The sequence below is a fragment of the Euprymna scolopes genome, chromosome 6, assembly GCF_053919585.1.
Source record: "Euprymna scolopes isolate OS-2025 chromosome 6, ASM5391958v1, whole genome shotgun sequence".
NCBI classification, from domain to species: domain Eukaryota; kingdom Metazoa; phylum Mollusca; class Cephalopoda; order Sepiida; family Sepiolidae; genus Euprymna; species Euprymna scolopes.
Window position 1 is genome coordinate 151,387,693 of NC_136487.1, and position 24,366 is coordinate 151,412,058.

A 24,366-nucleotide genomic window follows, 5' to 3' on the forward strand; every position below is an offset into this window, starting at 1 on the left:
TGGACAACACTTATTCAGTCCAAAAAGATCAAGAAATGGGTGTCCCCCAAGGCAGTATCCTATCCGTCACCCTCTTCAACATTAAAATAAACAATATCATAAAAAACATAGACCCAGGAATTGAAAACGCTCTATATGTGGACGATCTACTTATATACTACCAATCTAAATATATACAAACAGCTAAACGCAAACTACAACTCTGCCTCAATAAAATAAACAAATGGGCTATAGAAAACGGATTTACATTCTCAGAGGAAAAAACTAAATGCATCCATTTTTGCAAATTATGAAAATTCCACCACGACCCCAACCTGAAACTGGACAAGAACATCCCACTCACCGACCAACATAACTATTTAGGTATTATATTCGATAAAAAATTGACTTTCATACTACATATAAAATATTTAAAAACAAAATGCCAAAAGACAATGCAATTGATCAAAGTCCTAGCACACACCGATTGGGGTGCAGACAAAGTCACATAATTGAAACTATACCAAATTCTAATTAGATCTAAAATGGATTACGGATGCTTCATATATGGAACAGCAAGGAAGTCCTACATAAAAGAACTAAATACAATCCATCATCAAGGATTAAGATTGGCCTTGGGAGCATTTAGAACCTCTCCAGTAGAAAGCCCTTATATAGAGGCTCATGAGCCTCCACTGATACTAAGACAACAGAAGTTAGCGCTACAATATTACCTAAAGCTGGCATCATGTCCATCAAATACAGTATACCAATGTACCCTCCATCCACAATGCACACATCTCTTCAACAGGAAAGAAAATATCATCAAACCTTATAGCCTCCGTATAAAAAACCTTCTCACAGAAGCCCAAACAAAAATACATAAATATAAATCAAAAACTCTTTCCTGGATGATCAAACAACCACACATAATATTAAAATTAAATAAATATCCCAAAATGAAAACCCACTCATCAATCTTCCATGAAGAATTACTAAACATCCAGAATACATATAAAGAATACACACAAATTTACACTGACAGATCAAAAGATGGAGACAAAGTAGGATGCGCAGCCATCCACAAAAAAATAAAAATAAAGGAAAGACTCCCAAACGAATCTTCTATTTTCAGCACAGAAGCAACAGCCATAGATTTGGCACTAAATATAATAACCAACGATGACCATAAAAAATATCTCATTCTTACAGACTCACTTTCGATACTCATATCACTAAAAGAAAAAAAAATGACAAACCCACTTATTACAAAGCTGTTAAACAAAATAGATGTCATAACCATGAAAAAAAAACATTATCTTTTGCTGGATACCAAGCCATATCAGCATCTACATGAATGAACAAGCAGATAAGGCAGCAAAGGAATTCCTGCAACAAAACCACATAAGTGGAAAATCGCCCATACAAACCCAAAGACTAAAATAAACATATATTCGAAGAGAAAATGGTAAGAAAACTGGAGCTCATGTACAGAAAATAAATTATTCCAAATAACACCAAATATTGGAACGAGAGACACCAAAAAGTTAACAAGTAAAGAAGAGGTAGTAATGGCCAGACTGCAAATAGGTCACACTCACATCACCCACTCACATCTACTAAAAGGGGAGGAGACACCTATCTGTATAACGTGTCAAGAACCCTACACAGTACATCATATACTGACAAACTGCATTGACCTTGAACAAACCCGAACAAAGTACAACCAAGAAAACAATCTAAAAACAATATTAAACAAGATTGATCCCCCAAAAAATTATCAATTTTCTGAAAGAGATTAAAATATACTCTAAAATATAAGGAAAGACCCCCCCCCAAAAAAAAAAACACATTAAGAAGAACAAATAATATATAACACATCATAACTAACGTGTCGGCATTAAATGACTCCAAAGTGGATGTTGTTATGCCGTAAAACAAAACAAACAAACAAACAATCCGTGTAGATTTCGTAATTATTATTACAAAGCCAATTCTCTGTTGAATATTATATTGTACCTAATATATAGTACTGATTTAAAAAGTTAAAAAAAAAAAAAATGATTTGGGAGCCTCCACTAGAATTGAAACCAAAACATTTAGTGCTTCAGCTGCATTATTGCTTATTTAGCAATCATGCTCCCTACTGTTTGAGCAAACACAGCAGACAGATTAAAAAAAAGTTTCTAAATTAAGCCACTTGTACCTATGATTAGTTTTACGCATGTACAAACTAATACAAATATATCAGTAAATTGAAATGAACATTTTGTATTTCTGTACATGTTATTCATCCATCCAAACAAAGATTTCACTCGTTATAAACCATCCTTGGTGTATGATTAATATTTCTGTTCATTTCACTGTTTCAGTAGTTCAAGAGTTTATCGGTAAAATATTTTCAGACACATCTACTGTTTTATTTATATAGACAAGAATTCAGGAGTCCGCTGCAGCAAGACAGGCAGAGATTTGTTGCTTGTAACCACGGCAAAATAATTCTTGGGGATCAGCTCTTTATCTTCTGTAAATTTCATATTGCATAGCTTGTGAATGCTTATACTTGTTCAATATTTTTTTTTTTTTTTTTACAGAAAAAATGATGATATTTCTTCTTCAGAAGGCATGGAGGCTTCAAATGTAAGTACTTATATGTGTGTGTGTGTGTGTGTATATATATATATATATATATATATATATATACTAGCAAAAGTACCTGTCGTTGACTGGGTTCAAAATGCCTACAGAAAATGGACTCTGATTTATTAAAGTATGATAAGTTATGAAAAGGAAGGGTTGTAAAGAGATAGCTTCGAATTTGGGGGTATCAAAACCAAAGCAAAATATGATGAAAGTAAAAATAAAATAGATAAACCCCATAATTTATTATACCATACCTGTTCACACTGAAACACTTATCACAATATTCTATATTAAAAAACCTTGTTAAACTGTGTGACATATTTCCATTCTATGGAGGTCTGGCGCGAACGAACACCCCATAATTTTATTATACCATATTTCTTCCAACTGAAACATAATTATCAAAGTATACTTACGCAGATAGATATGAAAAGTCTTTATTAAAGTTTGTGCCTATTTCCATTCTATGAAGACCATGCGCGAACGCAGACCCCACAATTTTATTATACCATCCCTATTTAAGTTAAAACATACTTATCAAAGTACTCTTATGTACATCTATATCAAAAACACTTGTAAACGTTTTTTTTTTATTTTTTATTTCCATACTTTGTTGACCAGGCGCGAATGCAGACCCCACAATTTTAATGAACCACCGTTCTGCCAGATCAAACATACCCATTCCTGTGTCTCGATACATCTTCTATCATTATATGTAATCAGTTTTTTATAATAGTCAACCATATAGGAGCCTATTCGTGACCAGACACACACACACATACACATACAGACATTCAGCTTTATATTGACCTTTACTCTTGATCTGAAATGGAACACGTACATCAAGTCTGTTGCCAAGGTCGCTGGAAAGATGGTGGGATCCTTCTACCGCTCCAGAAGATATCTCACTACTGATGCAATTCTCTATCTATATAAAAGCCAAGTACATCCAAGGATGGAATACTGCTGCCATATCTGGGCAGGACCTGCTAAAAACGACTATCCTGCCTTGACAGAGTACAAAATAGACTTTGTGGCTTAGTGAGGGATGCCCTTTCTCTACCCTGCAACCTCTTTCCCACAGAAGAAACGTTGTGAGCCTATCCTTGTTTTATCGTTATTTCCATGGCAGGTGCTCGTCTGAACTCCAATATCTGGCCCCCCTCGCCAATCTTTCACAAAAAACACCCGTCTAGCTGAATCCACTGTGAAAAATTTCCCCCACTCTTTATCTGTGCCTAAATCAAAACGTAGATTCCATGAACAAAGCTTCTTTCTTAGAACTGCACGCCTGTGGAACTCTGTTCCGTCTGCCTGCTTCCCACCGGACTACAACTTGGATGTCTTCAAGTCCAACGTTAACAAATTCCTAATGAACCGCCCCCTTAAGTAAACACTTCATCAAATCTCCACACTAACGTAATGTACTTGCAATAACCCTTATCCCTGAGTGGCTTCCGGGCCTTGATAAGTGGTGACCACTGTGTTAAACAAAAAAATATATATATATATATATATTATACATATTATACAGGGTGTCCAAAAAGTAACTGAAGGGTTGAAAATCTTTTTCATTTTTACCATTATTGATTATTTTTTTCTCTATTTCAGATATTTTACAGATAATATTTTGGAAATAAATTACGGATAATATATAGCATTGAACAACGTATGCAAGTTGTGAAATTGTTTTACCAAAATCAGGGGTCAATTGTTTTGACTCAAAGAGTTTATCAACAGCATTTTCATGTAAGAGATAGCCCAAGTTACAACACAATTCTCTTGTTGGGATATCTTAAAGAAAAGAGTCTATGTTAACAGACCTCAAACCCTGCAAGAATTGAAGAAAAACATTAGTAATGAAATAAGGGAGATAAATCGTAATTCAGAAATTCTGCAATGTGTCATGAACGTTTGGGAGAGAGCACAAATATGCGAGCTGAAAATTGGCAAGATTTAAAAGACATTATTTTTCATGAATAAAGATTGTTTGAATTTTGTACCCCCCCTCCCAACCAATGTCTTAGATTGTGTTAAAATTATAGAAAGATATCATCAAAAATAAAGAATCTATTATAGTTCAAACCCCTTCAATGACTTTTTGGGCACCCTGTATTATTATATATGTATATAAGAAAATTATATATATATTGTATATAGCATATTTTTTATATATATATAAAAATAAAATTATTTTTATCCATGCAAATGTTTCATCCTTTTTCAAGAATAATCAGTGTGGAGGATTATTGCTTTACCAGTCACATGATTCAAAACCGTCAGACACAAGCCAGTATTTTAACTTTTGTATGAACGTTTAGGAGCATTTGATCGACAAACTAACCACATTGAAGAAAGATAATTAAGATCTATTTATGTCTAAGAGGACACATATAGTAGGCTGTTATCAACGGTATTGAATGACACGTTAGGCTGGAACTTAATATTATGCATTTAAATTTGACAGCTTAATTACAATTCTCTTAGAGATAATGACTGTGTGTGTGTGTGTGTATATATATATATATATATATACACACACATACCTTATATTTCAGTGTATAAGACAACCCTTAAAGTTAAAAAAAAGCATCTTTAAAAAACAATATTTCATAAGATATCGGGTGTTGCAATTGGCTAAATAAACATGGTTTTGTGATTTAGCAGTCGTCTTATGCAACCAATATACGATAAATTTTTTAAAATTTGCTCCAATTTTTTATCTCGTTACCTAACGGTTGCCTTATACACTGGAATATACGGTAAAAATTACCTCCTCATCCAAAGTCTTGTGCAATTTCTTTAAAGACAGCATGGATTTCATCAAAGAACTACAGAACATTCTGCAGCATTGGAAAAAAACATTTTGCAGATCTGTTCAATATTCCTTTGGTAGTGAATATGAATGCCATACAGAATCTTCCGCAATGCACTGTTAAGTTTAGAATGGGTTGGTTACCAAATTGTGAAGAAGTCATCTCTCTCCAGCAAATCAATACAAGCAAGGCACCTGATCAAAATGGCTCACCTCTTAAACCAGAAAATGAAAATATTACCTATGCATTATTCAATCTGATCATTCAGACATGAGATGGCACCCATGTACCCAAAAACTGGATAGATAGTATCTTAGTATTTCTGTTAAAGGGGGAGGGAAAGGTGTTTATGATCAGTGTAAGAGTATTATACTCCTTGAAGTTGTCGACCAAGTTTTTTTTTTTTTTTTTTTTTTTTTTGAATAGGCTGATGGAAGATTGTTGTCTGACAACTATTCTTGAATCACAGAGGTGATTTAGACCTGGCAGAGGAACCATTAAAATATTGCTGATTGTCATATTCCAGAAAAATACAACCAACAGTGGGTGCCACCATACCAAGTTTTTACTGGCATAACGGACGCTTTCAATACTGTTGATTGTGATGTTTTGTGGATGATCCGTGAGAAAGTAGGATGTCTACCACTTTTTTTATGGACATGCTCAAGCAGATGCACATGGACATGCATGCTCGGATCACTTTTTAATAAACAATTGTCTGAGGAGATTTTGATATATATATATATATATATATATATATATATATATAATGGGGTAGTGGAAGATATAGTCGAAACTGGGTGTGGGCTTAGTGAGGGAAAGTATTATGTAGCAATGGGGACTACAAACTATTCTGTTATTTTTTCCCTCTCTATCTCACTGAATCTTCCGTTCTCATTTCCTTTTTTTTCTCTCTCTCGTCCACTTCCTCGCTTTGTCTTCCTTTTCCTCCCTCTTATGAAAATCTCTAAAACAAAAAAAAGATATGAATTTTGCTGTGAAAGCTAAGACTTCAAACAATTCATGATGAGAGAAAGAGGAGTGTTAAATATTTTTTTTTTTTAATCAAAGAATAACTTCCTGTCTCTCCCCCCTTCCCATATGCACACTCTGTGTCTTTCACATTTAGAACTAATGATGAGATGATTCCAATACAATTACATTTTCTGTTATAAATTCCTGATTCCAATAAAATTACCGATTCTGATTCAAATTCTAAAATCGTCTAAAGAACTAGAATTTCGTTTTTTTTTAAATGGAGAGAATTTAGTGGAGTCCTTATTTATTTTTAAATATAATTTTCTTTTTAATTCAATACTTTTCACTGTTTTCTTTGTGTATTATAGCCAAGATTTTAATAAAATTGTGAAATTCTTATATTTTTCACTTATTCCATTTTTTTCTATTTATCAACTTGTACCATTTTTGCCTTAATTCCTTATGATCTTTTAATTTTGGTTTTGCCGCTAATTTAAAATCAATAAATATGTAACATTTTATCATTATTACTAGCAATAAAAAGTACTGTTTAAAAAAAAAAAATAACAATAGTTTTGGTAATCAGAAATCAAGCAAAAAATGTCTTGATTCAAAGAAATCGCCCCAATACAACATTAAAACTGCTTGGAGTTTAGCAAAAAAAAAAAAAAGTTGTGTTTTTCGGGCTATGCCCTCCATACATATGGAGTGTGGAGGAACAAGTTGAGAAATTTCTCTCAATTTTAGCTTTTTATTGCTATTGAATGCATCCAGGTTTTACTTGTTGATTCGTTATTGTTTTCAACAATTATGAACTTAAATATATATATATATATATATATATATATATATTTTTTTTTTTTTTTCTTTATCAGCTCTGTTCTGGAAAAAAGAAAAAATCCTACAAGAAAGAAAAATGTCTGGCACCTCTCGAAACTGATAATTTATGCGTCATTTGTCATGAGCACTTATTAAAGAGAGGTGCCAATACAAATCTTCAATGTGGACATACTTTCCATGATTATGTAAGTAACATTTCTTTTCAAATTATCCTTACTATATATATATATATACGTGTGTGTGTGTGTTCCAGAACACCTGAAAGTATCCTGTACCTCTATAAGGCAACCATTTGCCCATGTATGGAGTATTGCTGTCATATTTGAACTGGTGCATCGGCTACTAGTCTCTCGCTCCTTGACAAGGCTCAAAAGAGTCGCAAATCTGATAGGCCCTGAACTGGCATCTAAGCTTCGGCCTCTGTCCCATCGACGAAACGTTGCATCCCTCTGCCTGTTCTACAAGTATTTTAATGGTGAATGCTCTGATGGACTGCAAGCACTTGTGCCCCCACGACGTGAACACTCTCGACAGACACGACAGGCTGCAAAATCCCACCCCCACACTGTAGAGATCCCTAGATGTAAAAGATCTTTCTACTCCAGTAGTTTCTTCCCCAGAACCGCTAGACTTTGGAATTCCATTCCAGGTCCCTGCTTCCCCAACTGTACTGACGTGCAGAAGTTCAAGTGCAACGTGAACATCTTGCTGCCCAAATCCCTACATAGTACCCCAGTAGTTGTTGCCCCTGATAGTAGCCCCCTACACTAAAGTGGCAATGTGCCTTGTTTGGGGTGAAAATGTAATAAAAAAAAATTAAAAAAAAAAAAAGATCAGGTAGTTGCGGTAGGAAATCTCAAGGGTGGGAGCTCAATGCGGAACAGAGCATACATAACAGGTAAAAAGAAAAAGTCCCTTATATAATCTTGGAAAATTTTCAATGTTTGAGACTATGTTAAAAAAAAAAGAAAAGAAAAAAAATGAAATCCTTCAGAAAATTATTTTGCTATTAATCTTCTGTAATCACTGTATCAATTTGTTTTCATAAATTTATATTTGCCCAAATATTGGGGATATATAATGAATAAATGACAAGTCTATATTCCAAATTTCATGATGTTGACCATCTTACAATTTATTCCTTCAATTCAGCTAACACTTACACTTTTTGACAGTATCTGTTTCGTAGCACAAAATCAATCACAATTATTATATTAATTAGTGAATCTATTTTGCCTTTAACTCATCAGAAGAAATAGCAACAATCAATCCATCAAAAGGAAATAAAATGCGTTTGTGCATAATTAAAAAATTCGAAAATTGGAAGACAAGCTGCAAATACCTTATTTGCTTACATTATGCCATTTTGAACTTAGAAATGAAGTCACTAAAACCCAAATATTTGTATTAATAAATTGCATTAGTTACGGTATATACTACTAGAAATGTTCTATTTAGTAATTAATAGATTTATCATTTATAATTGATATATCCATATCTACCCAAATAACATTAAAAAAAAACTTACATTGAGCTTCTTAAATAAGGATTGGTATATATAAAAAGGAAATATAACTGAATAAAAAATATTTCCACAGAAATATATATATATATCTGCAAGAAATGCTATCATTTGGCTACTTGAAAAAAAATAAATCACAATTTTTATAGTAGATGCCAAAAAAATACAATTAAATAGCTTTCCAAAGTTTATTAAATGTCTGTTTTATTTTATAAATACATTGTATAGCAGAGAATGTCTTATAGAGTTGATGTCATAAAATAAAATTTCCCTCGTATTTTGGCTCCTCATCAAAAGTAGGTTAATCAGTCAGATTCTGTTGAGAGCAGCAGCTTTTAAATTCAAATATTTTTATGTTTTGATTTAGAACTCTCTAAGTAAATTTTATTCTATGTCTATTCTTTGTTGCATTCTATATATATATATATATATATATATATATATATATTATAAAAACCTAGACACCTCAAAAGCATGTGGACCCGATCTCATCCCGGCTGTGCTATTAAAAAAATGCTCTGCTAAGGTTACTCCAGTTCTCTCCAAACTTTACAATAAATGCCTTAACGAATCTTGCTTTCCCGACTGCTGGAAAACCACTTCTGCGGTACCAGTCTTCAAGAATTCTGGTGAAAAAACTGACCCATTAAATTATCGCCCCATTAACTTCCTCCCACTTTTCGCCAAAATATTTGAGTCCTTAGTTAATCAAGTCCAACACCTAACAGCTGCTAAACTCCTGACCGACAAACAATATGGATTTAGGCAAGCCAGCAGATATCTTAACTGTAACCTCTGAACATATATACCGTTCACTGGACAAAACAGAGGAGGGTAGAGCGGTAGCCCTTGATATATCTAAGGCTTTTGACAGGGTATGGCACGATGGTCTTCTAAGAAAAATTAGATCATATGGTATCACTGGAAGGATACATAATGTAATTAAATCCTTCTTAAGTAAGAGAAAAATCCAGGTTGTCCTCGACGGTCATACATCTAAACAATATGATAAAAATGCGGGATTACCTCAGGGGTCTATTCTCGGACCTTTATTATTCCTGATATTCATAAATGACCTCCCTGATAAAATTGTTTTGAAGATGGGTATATTTGCTGATGACACCACTCTCTATAACAGGCACGAGGGGAAAACAAATGAACACATCTCTAAGGAAATGACAGAAACACTAGAGGCTGACCTCCAATCTGTAGTGGAATGGGGACAAAAACGGATAGTCACATTCAATGCTGCTAAGACTAAGCTTGTTTCCTTCAATAATTACAAGGAACCTTCTTTACCACCAATAGCAATGGCCAAGAACACATTACCTGAAAGTACTTCCTTTAAACTCCTCGGCCTAATGTTTACAGGGAACATGAAATGGAATAGATACATTGAGAGCATTGCCAAGGCTGCTACAAAATGGCACCCAAGTCATATATATATTATTTTTAGTTTTGATCTCACTACTATATATTGGGTCCGATATAATAATTGATAGAAAATTGTCTCTATATAAATACATAATCTGCATGAATTAAAATATATTTAAGTGTATCTTATGACCGGGCAATGCCGGATAGCCTGCTATTATATATATAAAAACGATATGTATTAGTAATTCATTTATTCATTGATACTTAAATTACTTACAAGTCTACATAAATTACTAAATTTCTTAGCTCAACTCCCCACTAAAAAATAGTTAACTTATTTTGGAGCTTCTGCATTTACCGACCCACAATTTCTAGAAAGTTGACACAGGCTCACTCAGCAGCTGACAGAAGTAACCAGAAAAGGTTGGCTGAGCATTCCTTAATTTTTAACAAATGTGCTTTTTTTTTTTTTTTCTTCTTTTTTTTATCTAATATGAATCTATGAAGGCTATTTTTTATAAATTGGAAGAAATAAGAAATAAAAATTTATTTTAATCGCGCAAGTAAAGGTTAGAGTTGGGTTAGATACATGTTTATAATTTTATTTAATGTATTTCTATGTTTTTCCTGTTTGTCATTATAATTTTCTCGTAGTGGTTTAACGTTTCATGATCAGCCGCTTCCGGTTATTCCCGTTAGCGACCAAGCACACTTGAGAAACTCCATGGAAACCATGAGTCAGTAAATGCAAAAGTACCATAAAAATATATATATATTTTTTTTTTTACAGTGATCACTACTTATCAAGGCCCGTAAGCCACTCAGGGATAAGGGTTATTGCAAGTACATTACATTAGTGTGGAGATTTGATGAAGTGTTTACTTAAGGGGGCGGTTCATTAGGAATTTGTTAACATTGGACTTGAAGACATCCAAGTTGTAGTCCAGTGGGAAGCAGGCAGACGGAACAGAGTTCCACAGGCGTGCAGTTCTAAGAAAGAAGCTTTGTTCATGGAATCCACGTTTTGATTTAGGCACAGATAAAGAGTGGGGGAAATTTTTCACAGTGGATTCAGCTAGACGGGTGTTTTTCGTGAAAGATTGGCGAGGGGGGACTAGAGATTGGAGTTCAGACGAGCACCTGCCATGGAAATAACGATAAAACAAGGATAGGCTCGCAACGTCTCTTCTGTGGGAGAGAGGTTGCAGGGTAGAGAAAAGGGCATCCCCCACTAAGCCACAAAGTCTATTTTGTACTCTCTCTGTCAAGGCAGGATAGGCTGTTTTTTTGCAGCTCCTGCCCAGATATGGCAACAGTATTCCATCCTTGGATGTACTTGGCTTTTCTATAGATAGAGAATTGCATCAGTAGTGAGATATCTTCTTGAGCGGTAGAATTTACATTAGGTGTATACTAAATTGGATTTTCTTTAAATATCACAGAAAACTTTTATTTTCTTTCATGAGTGTTATACTGAATTCATTATGTTATTATATTTATCCAGGGTAAATTGTTTGAAATGTTTACAATTGATTGAGCGTGTCTTTTAAAATTGAAATTATGTGGTGAATCGATCTGATATTGATAAATTTAATTTATATTGTTGTGTGTATTGATGTATATTTCTTTTGGATTCTTGTCCAAAACAAAAGAAAATAAATTTACATAATCATGATAAAACAAAAATTTATTTAAAAATCATGTGACTTGATTAGATAGTTTAATTTTTGAATAACAAAATCAAATTTTATGAGTAACTGAAGAGCAGCCGTCTTGTCCCCCTATTAAAAACTAGCTGGCAGCTCGGTGTTACATGGTCATACAATACGCTTAAACATGATATTTTAATTTATGCAGATTGCATATGTATTATTATAGAATCAATCCGCTATTAAATATTATATATTACGAGGAATAATTTGCCCGGTGGACTAATTCGCAAAAAAAAATTTTTTTTTTTTAAATAATGATAATGTCATTCATCAAATTCTGTCTGTGTTTGTTTACAATATCATGTCAGCTGATATTTGGGGTTGATGATGAATGCCCTGGAAAAGTCACTTCTGATTTAGTTTTAAAATATACAAACGAAGAAATGATTTGCAGTGATTTTAAATGGTACCTCTTTTATCCTAAAATGAACTCCTTAATACGAAAAAATTAAAATAAAATGGTGAGGTACACCCAGGCTTGAACAGGGGATGATTTGATCCGTAGTCAAATGTTCTACCGCTAAGCTATATTTCCAGATTATAATAAATCTGTTTAAAAAACATAGTTCTTATAATCTGGAGAAGAAATGATTTGCTAAAATTTTATTATCTCCCTTGCAAGTGTAACGTAAAGTATTCCCCTGTAAAATTATTCTTTTTTATCTACGAGAGAAAAGCTATTTTTAAAATCGGATTTTTTCGATTTTTGATACTTATTGGATGAATTTCTGTACAAAACATATCTAAGAACACTACCAGACATATAAATTACCTTTGTGTGAAATTTGCAGAAGAGAGGCTCAGCCATTTTGGAACCTATGAGGAAAGAACTCACACACACACACACACACACAGTGACTTTTATATAATAGTAAAGATAATCTAAAAGGGAAAAACAAAGGGAGATAACTCATTAATACAAACGTAAAATTTATGTTGTAATGCCTACAAATTCCCATTAATCCATTAAAAATGATTTGTTTGTAAAAAATAAAATGTACATGATTTTTGCAATATTTTTTCATTTTGTCATGGAGTACATCGATTCTTCATTATTGTAGTGAAATTCGAAAACTGAAATATTGAATTTCAAATAAAACCAATGCTATCTACTGAATTGTTATGTCACGGTAATGAAAATATCCAAAAATTACAAAAAACAATGAGATAGAAAATTAATTACCAATGAAAATAGTTGTCAAATACAACTCGCGAAAATTGAGTTTTGCTAAATTGGCCAAAGATTTTCAGTTTTCAGGAAAGATTTACCTCCTTTTTTTCTTTTTTTGCAAAACTCAATTTTTGCTAATTGTCTTTGAAAACTATTTTCATTAATAATTAATTTTCTATTTTATCGTTTTTTTTTGTTTTTTTTTTAATAATTTTTGATATATTCATTACTGTGACATGACAATTCATTGGTTTCATTTTAAATTCAATATTTCAATTTGTGAATTTTGCAATAACGAACAACCCCAAAATCTTGATAGTCAAATTGAGTTTGTCTTCCTTGATTTCTAAAACATCCTAACACATAGCGGATGTATTGCAATATTTTTGATATTTAATGGAGGTATGCTCCCTCAAAGTTGGGAGATTCTATTTATATAAATGCTGCTGATAGGAACTGACGAATCAAGTGAATTCACGTTTTGCTATCAGCCAATCAGAAACCAAAATTGCTCCATAAAAATTAAATCTTTTTAGCATTCCAACACATAAATTTTTCATGCCAACACAAAAAGGATCTTTTGCTTTTTGCTTGCAAAATTATAAAGTCTAGAATCTGTACAGAAAAGCTGCCCACAGAGAATTCTTTATCTTCAGGATTGTATAGAATAACTACCCATCTTCTGAAATTTAACATGGCTTCCAATTCAATTTGATTAATCTCGCTTCCTTGTAAAATTTGATTTTCTTAATTAAAAAAAAAAAAAAAAGACTAAATCAATTTATATGATTTTTGGAATATGATGTTTTCATTTCATGACTGGTACGTACAAACATTTCTGCATTTTTTTTTTTTTATTTAAATTAGGTTAAATTCTGGATAAACACTGATATTTAATTATTTTTGTTTTTTAATTTATTTTTCTTTTCTTTTTTTTTTTATTCAGTGCATCCGGAAATGGTTTGAGGAGCAGGCAACCTGCCCGACATGCCGCAAACACACTTTATTAGTTGAAGAATTTCCGCCTCTGTTTAGTTGAAGCCACTTTATTTTATTTAATGAATTAGTTTATTTTTGTACTTTATTTCATTGTAACTAACTATTAATTGATCTCAGATTTTCTCTTTCTTTAACCGTTTTCCTTCCTCGTTTTGTAATATGTGTACAGTCGGTCTATGAGAAAGCTGAAAACAATTGAATACAAAAAATCTGTTTCATTGATTAGTCTCTGCCCACTCATTGGTTCGACATTTAAAATCCAGTGGAAGTATACTATTGAGTGTTATTGAAATCAAGATTTTTGGTAAACCTATCATCTTTATCAGTTAAGAATGAAATGATGTAAGCTCTCTTGCTGCTTGTTTGGAATGATAATGAAAATCAAAAAAAGTTGTTGAATTTAAAAATTGTTAAAAACTAAAAACAATGTTATTTGTCATTTTATATATATACACACACTCTTTATTTGTTTTTACATAAGCAGTAATATGTTGCTACACAGTCACGAGCATGTTTCAGTCATTTAGTTACTAGTAATTAGAGACATCTTCAGGCAATAGAGCTTATACGAAAGCAAAGTTCGCAATCAAAATATCAGGTTTTCAGCGTTACAGGGAGTTAATATCAGGAAGTTCAAGTACATAGCTCGGCAGATGGCGGCGATTAGCTTGGCTTTGGTGTTGTGAGAGGTTATGTTGGTGATGTTCTTGACGTATGACCAAAATAGTCCAGCAGGTTCAAGTTGGAGGAGAGAGGTGGGCTAGTGAGAGAAGGGTACAAAGTCATAGCACTCCTTCTGAAGCCAAGCCTGGGTCTCTTTGGACTTGTGGGCCGGCACGGAGTTCTGCTGCTACACCCAGGATCTGCCAGTGGCTACCTGATTGCACCAGAGGATCACTGCACTCTTCAGCACATCCAGGTACACTTTGGTGTTGACTTTCAAGTTGATTTGAATGATGTAAAGTGGCATGATGAAACCACACCAGAGACCATAACTGTGGCCGGAAACTTTAAGCTATGCCCTCAAGCATTGAATTATCTGGATTTGCATTTTGAGGGTAGCAATAGTCTTGTTGTCATAACTTGGAAAGGTAGAGAGCATGAGTTGTAAAACGGCACATCTCCGATCTCACTCATTGAACATTGTGTCACTTTCAGACATGATAGTTTTTGTTGCTCTTGGGATTTGTACATAACTGACCAACTAGATAGTCTGCAATAAAAAAAAAAAAAGAAAACTGGTTTTCATCAAATGGAAATGGAATCATATCGTCTTTTCTAGGGCGACAATTTTATCGTTTCACCCTGTAGCGATTCCTCCTCTGACTTTATGCAGTTACCTCCCGATCGCTGATGATGCAATGTAAATAAAAAATTTTTAAATGAGGTTGCTTTTGGGCTGTATGTGAAACTATACCATCTCCTGGCGAGGATCAAAGGGTAGATGGTATAATGATATTGTGAGATTTCCATTTGTGCCAGGCATCCATACAATGGAAATATTTCACAGACTCCTATAAGTATATTGGAGATATACTGTAATTACCAAATATGTTCTGACACTACATTAATCAAATTACTTAAATACTTTTACAGTTTTAACAAAAGGGCTACAATAATATCACAGGAGTTTCCATTCATGTTGAGTGTTCAGAATGCCGAGCAGCAGTATATTACATATGAAAGATGCTGCTGTGGAATTTCCACAGGTCCTGCTAGTTCATCTAATCATACCATTGATGAACAAATAAAATTAAGGATTCATAAGAACTATGCTGTTATTTAAGAATCACTTGCAGTTTTCATTAATGATCAATTGTCGACTTTATCATTTTTTGTAATTTTTGGTTATGTTACTAATTTCGACATGAAAATTAAGTTGATAAGATTGCTGTTAGTTCGATATTTCTTATTCTGGACAAGCACCTCATTTTTCTGTTCAGATTTATTTCTTGCTTTTAATTATTGCTTCCAAAAGAAGCGTGTACTAGGATGTATTTTGAACAAATATACACGTTTGAAATTAACGCAGACGTTTCTACTGGAATCACTAATTACAAGCAAGAAATAATACTAGCCAAGCAAAACAAAAGGCTTGGTTATAGTCAGCTAACATATGTCCTAATTTCCGGTGTAGCGCTACCCGAAGTGGTGACAAGGCAAATCAGTTCCTTTGCTTTTTTTTATCTCACGCCTATATCTCCCCTGTGTATGTACTCTTTATTGTTGGAGACGCCCTTCCATGGGGTTAATGGACTATCTCATGACGTCACTTTCAGTATGGAGTACCGGTGCCCAGCAGTCTGAGATTAGTATTCAGCCAAGCAGGTTGTGTACAAACGCCCACAGTTGAGGAATGGTATTACTCAACTCACTTTGCCTGTAATATATGCGAATACATGTTTCGTTCCTAAAAATCCTGTGTTCCTTTCGTTTATTACCATTTAACCCCATAACATTTATTTATTTATTCTATGGTTTTCCATTCTTTTTTATTTCAATAATTTTATTTTTATACTTTAATAAACAGATTTACTAACAGGCTGCTCAGTATTGCCTGGTTGTAAAATATGTTTAAATATGATATTTTGATTAATGCAGATTTAGTATTTATTATTATATTATATTGCACCCAATATATATAGTAATGATTTTAAAAGTTAAAAAAAAAAATGACTTGTACGCCACCATTGAGAATCGAAACCAAAACATTTAGCTTACGATTTACTTTTTCCTTTGATGTTAATGTCTGACCTATGAAGACATGCTTGCTGCAAGGCTAAAAATTAAAACCTGAACCAATAGCTATTACATTATGCATACATATTCATAATGCCGTCATTCTACTTTATCTGGCAAATTCAATATTTTTAATGCTCACACTTTTGCACCGATTTTCCCCAGTTATAACCCAAATATAAAGTTTCGCATGGGTTCGACTACCTTTATATATTAAGTTTAATGTCTGTAGACCAAAAACTGACAGGAGTTTGGTAGGCAAAAATTTTTCTAACAAATAAATACACGCATACATAAATATATATAGAAAGAGGCTTGTGTTTACTATAACTGTTTTCTGCAAATATTACGCAAGTATAAATCATGTAGAATATCTATATGCCTTATCACCGCTTCCGGTAGCAGACACACTGGAAGTTAGGAAGTATGTTAGCTGACTATAACCAAAGGTTTCATCAAGTCTCATTTCATTCTTGACTGATAAAAGCAATAGGTTCACTGAAAAGTTTCAATCCTGAATAAAATAGGTCCTTGTCCATAATTCCTCCTTTATTAAAAAAACAAACAAACAAAGAAACATCTGTATGATGTAGGTACCTGTGACAGAAATAAAATATATACCAAAAATTATGTCAATTGATCAAGTAGTTATTTTTTTGTTTTTTTTTTTAAATAAGAAAATCAAATTTTATTGCTAAACTGCAAGTGACAATTTCATGACACTATCTTAAAGAAAGTCTGAAGAAAAAAGGGAGAGAACTTCAAATAATTTAAACTTGCAAGATTTTAGAAAGCCATTCTTAACATGGGGAGGAGCGAAAAATTCACTTAAAATTGATTTTCTTTATGAAAATGAAATTACTTGATCAATTTACATGAATTTTGATGTATAATATTTTCTTTCCGTCATGCATTATACACATTTTTCTTCTTTTTTTTTTTTAATATAGGAAAAATTCTGGACAAGTACCTCTTCTATTTGGTCAAGAATAAAATGAGTACCTATGTAAACTTTTGTTCTGCTTGGTTAGTATTATTTCTTGTAAGTCTACACAAGAATCATAAAATATACTTTAACTTGTAGAACAAACATTAATTCCAAGGGAAGCAGAATGCTTCCGAGCAGATCGTTTTGGACTCCTGAGAATAGCTTCTCAAACATGCACCACATTATATGGGGTTTTTACTATTCTTGGTACCCCAGGAGACTTTTTTTTTTTCTGCAGTGTGCCTTCTGTGCGAAGAGAATGAACCTGCTTCTTTTGGGGACTGCCTGATGTCGAGTTAGGTTAAAATACTGACAAATTCTCTCTGAATAACCGAGACTGACTCGTCACTTTTTACGTAGCTCTCGTATGCAAAAACCTTACATTTGATTGTCCACATTTTGAACTTTTATCTGAAACAAGCAAAACAATTTATTAAATCATAAAATAATGTTGTTGCAAAAAAAAAAGACTGGTACCTATTTGATGCATTTCTAATAATATAGGGAAGAGTCATATCAATTTCAAAAACACCCTGTACTTGCTTCTAAATGTCCAGCCAAGAGCTTCACTGAATCTGATCAATATATGGTGAGTGTCAAATTTTTGTATTTTATTGTTTTGGGGTTTTTTCTTGTAGACTGATTCTGTGCACACACATTTTTTTTTCTTTTCCAAATATTTTTTTACCTGGTCATCTTCGGTAAACATTCTATAGTTTTATATATTTTTGTGGTAATTTATGATATATATTATTATTATATAACCATATACATTAATTCGATCATCCATTTATACTTATTGTTTCATGATAACATTGGAAATCCAGTGAATGTTTATTATATTTTATATATTTATTTTATTTTAAGCTTTAGTTTTCCCACACACATATATATATATAGGAAATCTAGTTTGCTTAAAGCATTGCTGGTAAATAAATATGCTATAGCCTTTTCATATTCCTCCATATACATATATAACTTGGAATTGAATTCTGTAAATTAAAATTGAGAATAAATTTATTATTCAACAGGGAATACAGAGATTTAAAGTTTTTACTTTATTCCATGGAGTTTCAATAAATGGTTCATATCATCAGAGGAAATGTAGTTAGAAAAATAATATTTTAGGTAGTCTATAAATTTGGGGAATCAGCTGGCAGGATCACATCACCAATCTGGAGGTCCTCGATCACGCAAAGTCCACCGGCATAGTGGCCACCATCATCAAGACCCAACGTTGATAGGTTGGACACGTGATTCGAATGGAGTAGTGTTGGATGCCAAGATGCCTGATGTATAGGGAACTCCAGGCTGGCAAAAGAAACCAAGGTCAATCAAAACTGCAGTATAAGGACACGGTTAAAGCCAATCTCTAGTGGTGCAGCATCAAATCGAAGGACCTATAGGGTTATACTATGGACAGGTTAAAATGGCAAGGCTGCTGCCAACTTTGGAGAGGCTCGATGCCAGAAACTCATTATTGCCAGAAAAAGACACCGCAGAGCAGCCTCAGCAGTGATAATAACAACTGACTTCTAATTTCCCCCACTGTTCAAGACTATGTGCCTTCAGGCCGGGGCTGCAGAGCCACCTCCGTATTCATAGATGAGATGCAAAATGAAAACTTCATTATCAGATCCGATAGATAACCATAAAACAAAAGCTTTAATTAATGCATAGGCTATCAGCATGGCATGCTAAGTACAAATGCCATTGACTCTGTATTCCCAATACTCACTAATACTACTTCTGTCTCTTATACAGGGTTTTATGTTGCAAGTGAAACGGTCTCATTTGCGAGTGATTTTTTTTTTTTTTTTCTTTTTTTTTTTCCAAGTGACGACTAGAAATAATAAAACACTTATCTTTTCGTAATTTTGTTTCTTTCACCGACAATCTTCTAAAGCTCATTACTGAGTGAAAAATATCTTTTTAACCTTCGGTATTCTATTCTACACAAGTCCTGGAGATGAAGAATTTTCAGCTGTTCTCTGCGGGTTTTGGACTTTGGAGTTTTGCAGCCAAAGAGCGAAAGATCCTTCTTGTGTTGACACAAAAAAACTATATGCTGGGATCCTAAAGAGGTTTAATTTTGATGGAGCAATTCTGGTTTCTGATTGGTTTATAGCAGAACGTGAATTAATTTGATTTATCAGTTCCTAGCAGCAGCATTTATGAATAGAATCTCTCAAATTTGAGGGAGCATAACCTATAAGTTATGAAAATTACTACAACAGATATCTTAATTTACTTATTTAAGTGCATGGTAGTGTTCCTAGAACTGGAACGCTAGTAGTTCTAAGTTAAAATATCAATGGGTGGGGGTTATATCTACAGGTGTCAAACACTTATATAAGGCAAGGTATTATATAGCCAAGTAAAACTTGTATAACATTGAAGTAAACATAATTATATGCTCTTTTTTGTTTAATTGGACACTATTTCTACACATATACACACATTATATATATATATATATATATATATATATATATATATAATTTTCGATGATTTTTAAACCTGTTTTTGAATCAGATTTAAAATTAAGAGCATACATTAATATTGTTGTTTACAGCTGCTTCCAGGCAGTGTTTATTTTGTCATCTATCAATTTTTTAACACTGCATTATCTTCAAAACAAACATTTCATACATATCCAGCAAAAATCATGAGAATATGTGTTCTGTTATTAAAACATGCGTGTTAGACATTAATACGTTTGGATTTGGTCAAATGGAAGAGAAATAAAAACATGAAAAAAAAAAAATGGAAAAAGATTTTAAAAAAAAACAAAAACATTTTTGTGAGATAAATTTTAATGTTTTCTGTTAAAAAGAAAATGTTCCAAACTGAATTTTTTTTTTACTTACGTCCCCTCCCCATTTTCTATATCAAAATCAATCACCAGGAATCCAACGAATGTAACTTTGTAAAAGGGAGAGAGTAAAAAGAGCAGAAAAATAAAGATGTGGAAGAGGAGGATTTTGTGTATCACAAAACTTGATCGATGGGCAACACTCTATCTATATTAAATCTGACCCTTCCAGAAATTTCTAATATTCTTAATAATTTAGCAGACGATATATAGTATGATTATCACTGAAGTTTAAAGCCTAGTTAATACGAAAATGAGTGACCATACAGGTGCTGTATGTACTCTCTGCTTATCTCGGCATTGTTTCCAGTCAATATTAGGTGCTGTATGTGTGAAGACAGCAACAGCTCTCTGCAAAAACTAATGTTGTTAAAATCATCTCTCTTGAACGAAGCACACATGTGACTGGGGAGCACTTGTGAAGTTTGTATTCTCAAGAAAGTTTGTTCCTTGGAGAAAACCAGCTCAGCTTGCCTAAGATGCATACTGCAATAGACTTTAATAAGACTTTGCTCGTTTTATTAAAAAAATAAATAAAGGTTGAAGAGACGTTTTTCACTCAATAAGGAGCTTTGGAAGATTGTCGGGGAACAAAACACAATCGAGAAAAGATAAGCGTAAAACTCACTCGCAAATGAGTCTGTTTCATTCACTACATAAAGCCCTGTATATATATATATATATATATATTTAGACCTCTTACACACCGATAAAATAGAATAAAACATATACTACATACATTTAAGACGATGATAAAGACCCTATATACCTTTCTACATTACACTCTATATAATACGCTCCTCCTTTATTTAGAATTCTATAAAACTCCCCCCAACATCATCTATAATTTTAATTGATCTATTTCGTTCCTAATGAATCTTATGCTAGACGCCACATCCCCACTATGTTACTTAGTATCTTCTGTACTCTCCAATATATAGTTTTGTGACTTCATTTCCCATTCCTATTGTTATGCATTCTCATTGGCTGATAGGAAGGGCGCGGCGGATACTAGAAAGCTGATTGGCTAACTAAAATTTCAATAGAAGATGTGCATATAAAAACGACAAACAACCACAGAATTCGTGCATAAGCCTGAAGAATCCTAGAGTGGATGAAATGCGGAATATTCAGTGTAGCTTAATCGCCATATACATTTTATAACTTACCAGATATATATATATATATATATATATATATTATTATTATTATTATAGTAAATAATTATGTCAGCCCCTTTAAGAAACTCGTTTCTTATTGTTGAAATAAAGTCGGTCAATTTAGCTCTTATGCGCAGATCATCATATAATGGTTAGATCACTCTGACAGACATTAAAAACATTTAAAAATAAATGTTTAAATTTCAGCAGTATTTCTCACTGGTCACAGTGGCCGAATGGATTAGGTTCTTGCTAATGGGGCTACTGATGGCTTCTGTTGCCGGGTTTGAATCTATCAACCGATGTTAATCGTGACACCCTGCACTGATAATTCCCAAAAGGATGAAACACTAGTGCCTGTAGGTATTTAATAATTATTATAGTTAATAAATATATATATATTTATTATTAACTGTTTTATATATATATATATATATATATATATATATAAAAAAGAAAGGTGCATCATAAAAAAGAAATTAAAAAAATTTAATAACATTTGTCTGTTTAAATATGCACACACTGTTCAGACCCTTGATATTTATAAGATATATATATATATATATATATATATATATATAAAGTACTCTATGAATAAATTTATCTTTAGTTGACCTTTGACAACTAAATATTTTCGTTTACTAACCAAATAAAAAAAGTTACTAGCCAAATCCATATAATGTTTGGAATATGACACGTAGTGGTGGGACGATTAATCGGAATCGGAATCGTTAATCGTAAGAATCGTGTATTTTGGGAGGTATCGGAATCGCATCGTTAAAAAATACCTTAATTTTCCGATTCCTTCATTCCGATTCTTTTAGTCTGATGTTGAAAAAAAGAAAAAAAATTCCTGATATTTCTAATCGCAAGAGAGAAATAAAAAGAAACCAAAGAAATTCATGATTAACAGGGCAATGCTTAGCGCCCCTCCCTTACAAGGTTCATTCATTCAGATCTATTGTAATCAAAACTACAAAACAGTTAACTTGAAAAGAAGTATGCAGGGCTCTACATTGCGAGTAAAAATAAAAAAAAAACGCTTATCTTTTTGGCGATTGTTTTTTTTTACTGACAAATCTTCTAATAGTGAATGAAAATGCTTTTTCAACTTATATTTTCTTAAAATAAAACGAGCAAAGTAAAATTATTTAAACAGTAAAAGGTTTAATAGAACAATATACTTTTTTTTTTCTTTTTTTAAAAGAAGGCTTTTGAAAGAAATATCTCTAAAATGAAATTGATCACGTTGTATTATTTCGCAAAGTTTTGACAGTAGTCGGTTTCTTTTGAAGTTTCAAAAAAATCGACCCCATACCTATCTCTTCCAAACCTAAAGTTATTAAATAACCCCTTCGTTAATTTAAGGGTAATTAATTCAATTCAGTCAAGTTTTTTTTTTTTAATTTCATTGAAATAAAATCCATTATTTTTTTTTTCTCCAGAAAGATAAAACCCTGAATTTGATTATATTCAAAGCAGAATAATATAATCTTTTTTCTAGAATTTTAAATTGAAAATTAAAAGTGTTTTGCGCAGTTTTTTTGCTGAATGAAAAAGAAATTAATATATATATATTTTTAAAAGGTTTTGTAATCAATTAATTTTTATGTCTAAATAATATTTACGATTAATTAAATAATTTCATTTTAAAAAGTATTTATAAATAGAATTTTACTATAGTTTAGCAATATTGAACCGCATCAAACATGTGTGAATTGAACACAGTCAACCAAAAAAAAAAAAAAATTCAAAAGAAAATGCGGGTTTGTATTACTGTACACATAGATTCGAAAAAGTTGTCAAAAAACAAATATATAACAAATAAATGTTATCAAAGGCAAGATAATTTATTTTTCTACCTAACTGGATATATTTTTCGGGTTTTTATTCAATGTAACATGTTTATTCAGCTCAAAAAGCATACAGTGTTTACCGATGTATTGGAAAATTCAAAATGGCGCCCGACACTCTCTTTAACACGGTAAGTTCAGGAAAAGATGTTATAAATAATAAACTATACAAAATACTGCTAGAAACTCGCTCAATATATGTTACCGTGACATATTTTGACATATATTCGGTGTTTTTTTAATAGTATTTTGTCTAGTTTATTATTTATAACACCTTTTCCCGAACTTACCATGTTAAAGAGAGTGTTGGGCGCCATTTTGAATTTTCGAATACATCGGTAAACACTGCATGTTTTTCGAGCTGAATAAACATGTTACATTGAATAAAAACAAAATAAATTACCCAGTTTGGTAGAAAAGTAACTTATCTTGCCTTTGATAATATTTGTTTGTTATATATTTGTTTTTTGACAACTTTTTCGAATCTATGTGTACAGTAATACAAACCCGAAAATGCATATTTGCATTTCATTATGTAAACTTTTATACATTGGTTTCAAAAATTAAATTCTATAAGTTTTTTTTGTTAACTACCGGTTGGTACAATTTACCGCCCCATCCCTTTATATTTTTTTCTTTTTGTCTTTTTTAGCGGATTATTTTCAATTAATTATCCAAATAAGTGACTAGCTTTAAAACAAATTTTAATAGTAA

General features: G+C 32.4%; 1 protein-coding gene across 4 annotated transcripts in view; it reads left to right on the forward strand.

The window, feature by feature from the left end:
- LOC145278044 (uncharacterized) overlaps nt 1-14,122 on the forward strand; it is a 171,082-nt gene extending 156,960 nt beyond the window's left edge. For 2 of the 4 annotated variants that reach the window (XM_080130267.1, XM_080130269.1), the window contains exons 28-30: nt 2,574-2,619; nt 7,292-7,441; nt 13,985-14,122. In XM_080130267.1, the coding sequence (XP_079986393.1) occupies nt 2,574-2,619; nt 7,292-7,441; nt 13,985-14,077 (289 nt within the window). In that variant the 3' untranslated portion in view covers nt 14,078-14,122. Of the gene's footprint in view, nt 1-2,573; nt 2,620-7,286; nt 7,442-13,984 lie in introns of all 4 variants that reach the window. The other 2 variants (XM_080130266.1, XM_080130268.1) reach the window with 1 other exon arrangement.
- The last annotated feature ends 10,244 nt before the right edge of the window (nt 14,123-24,366 follow it).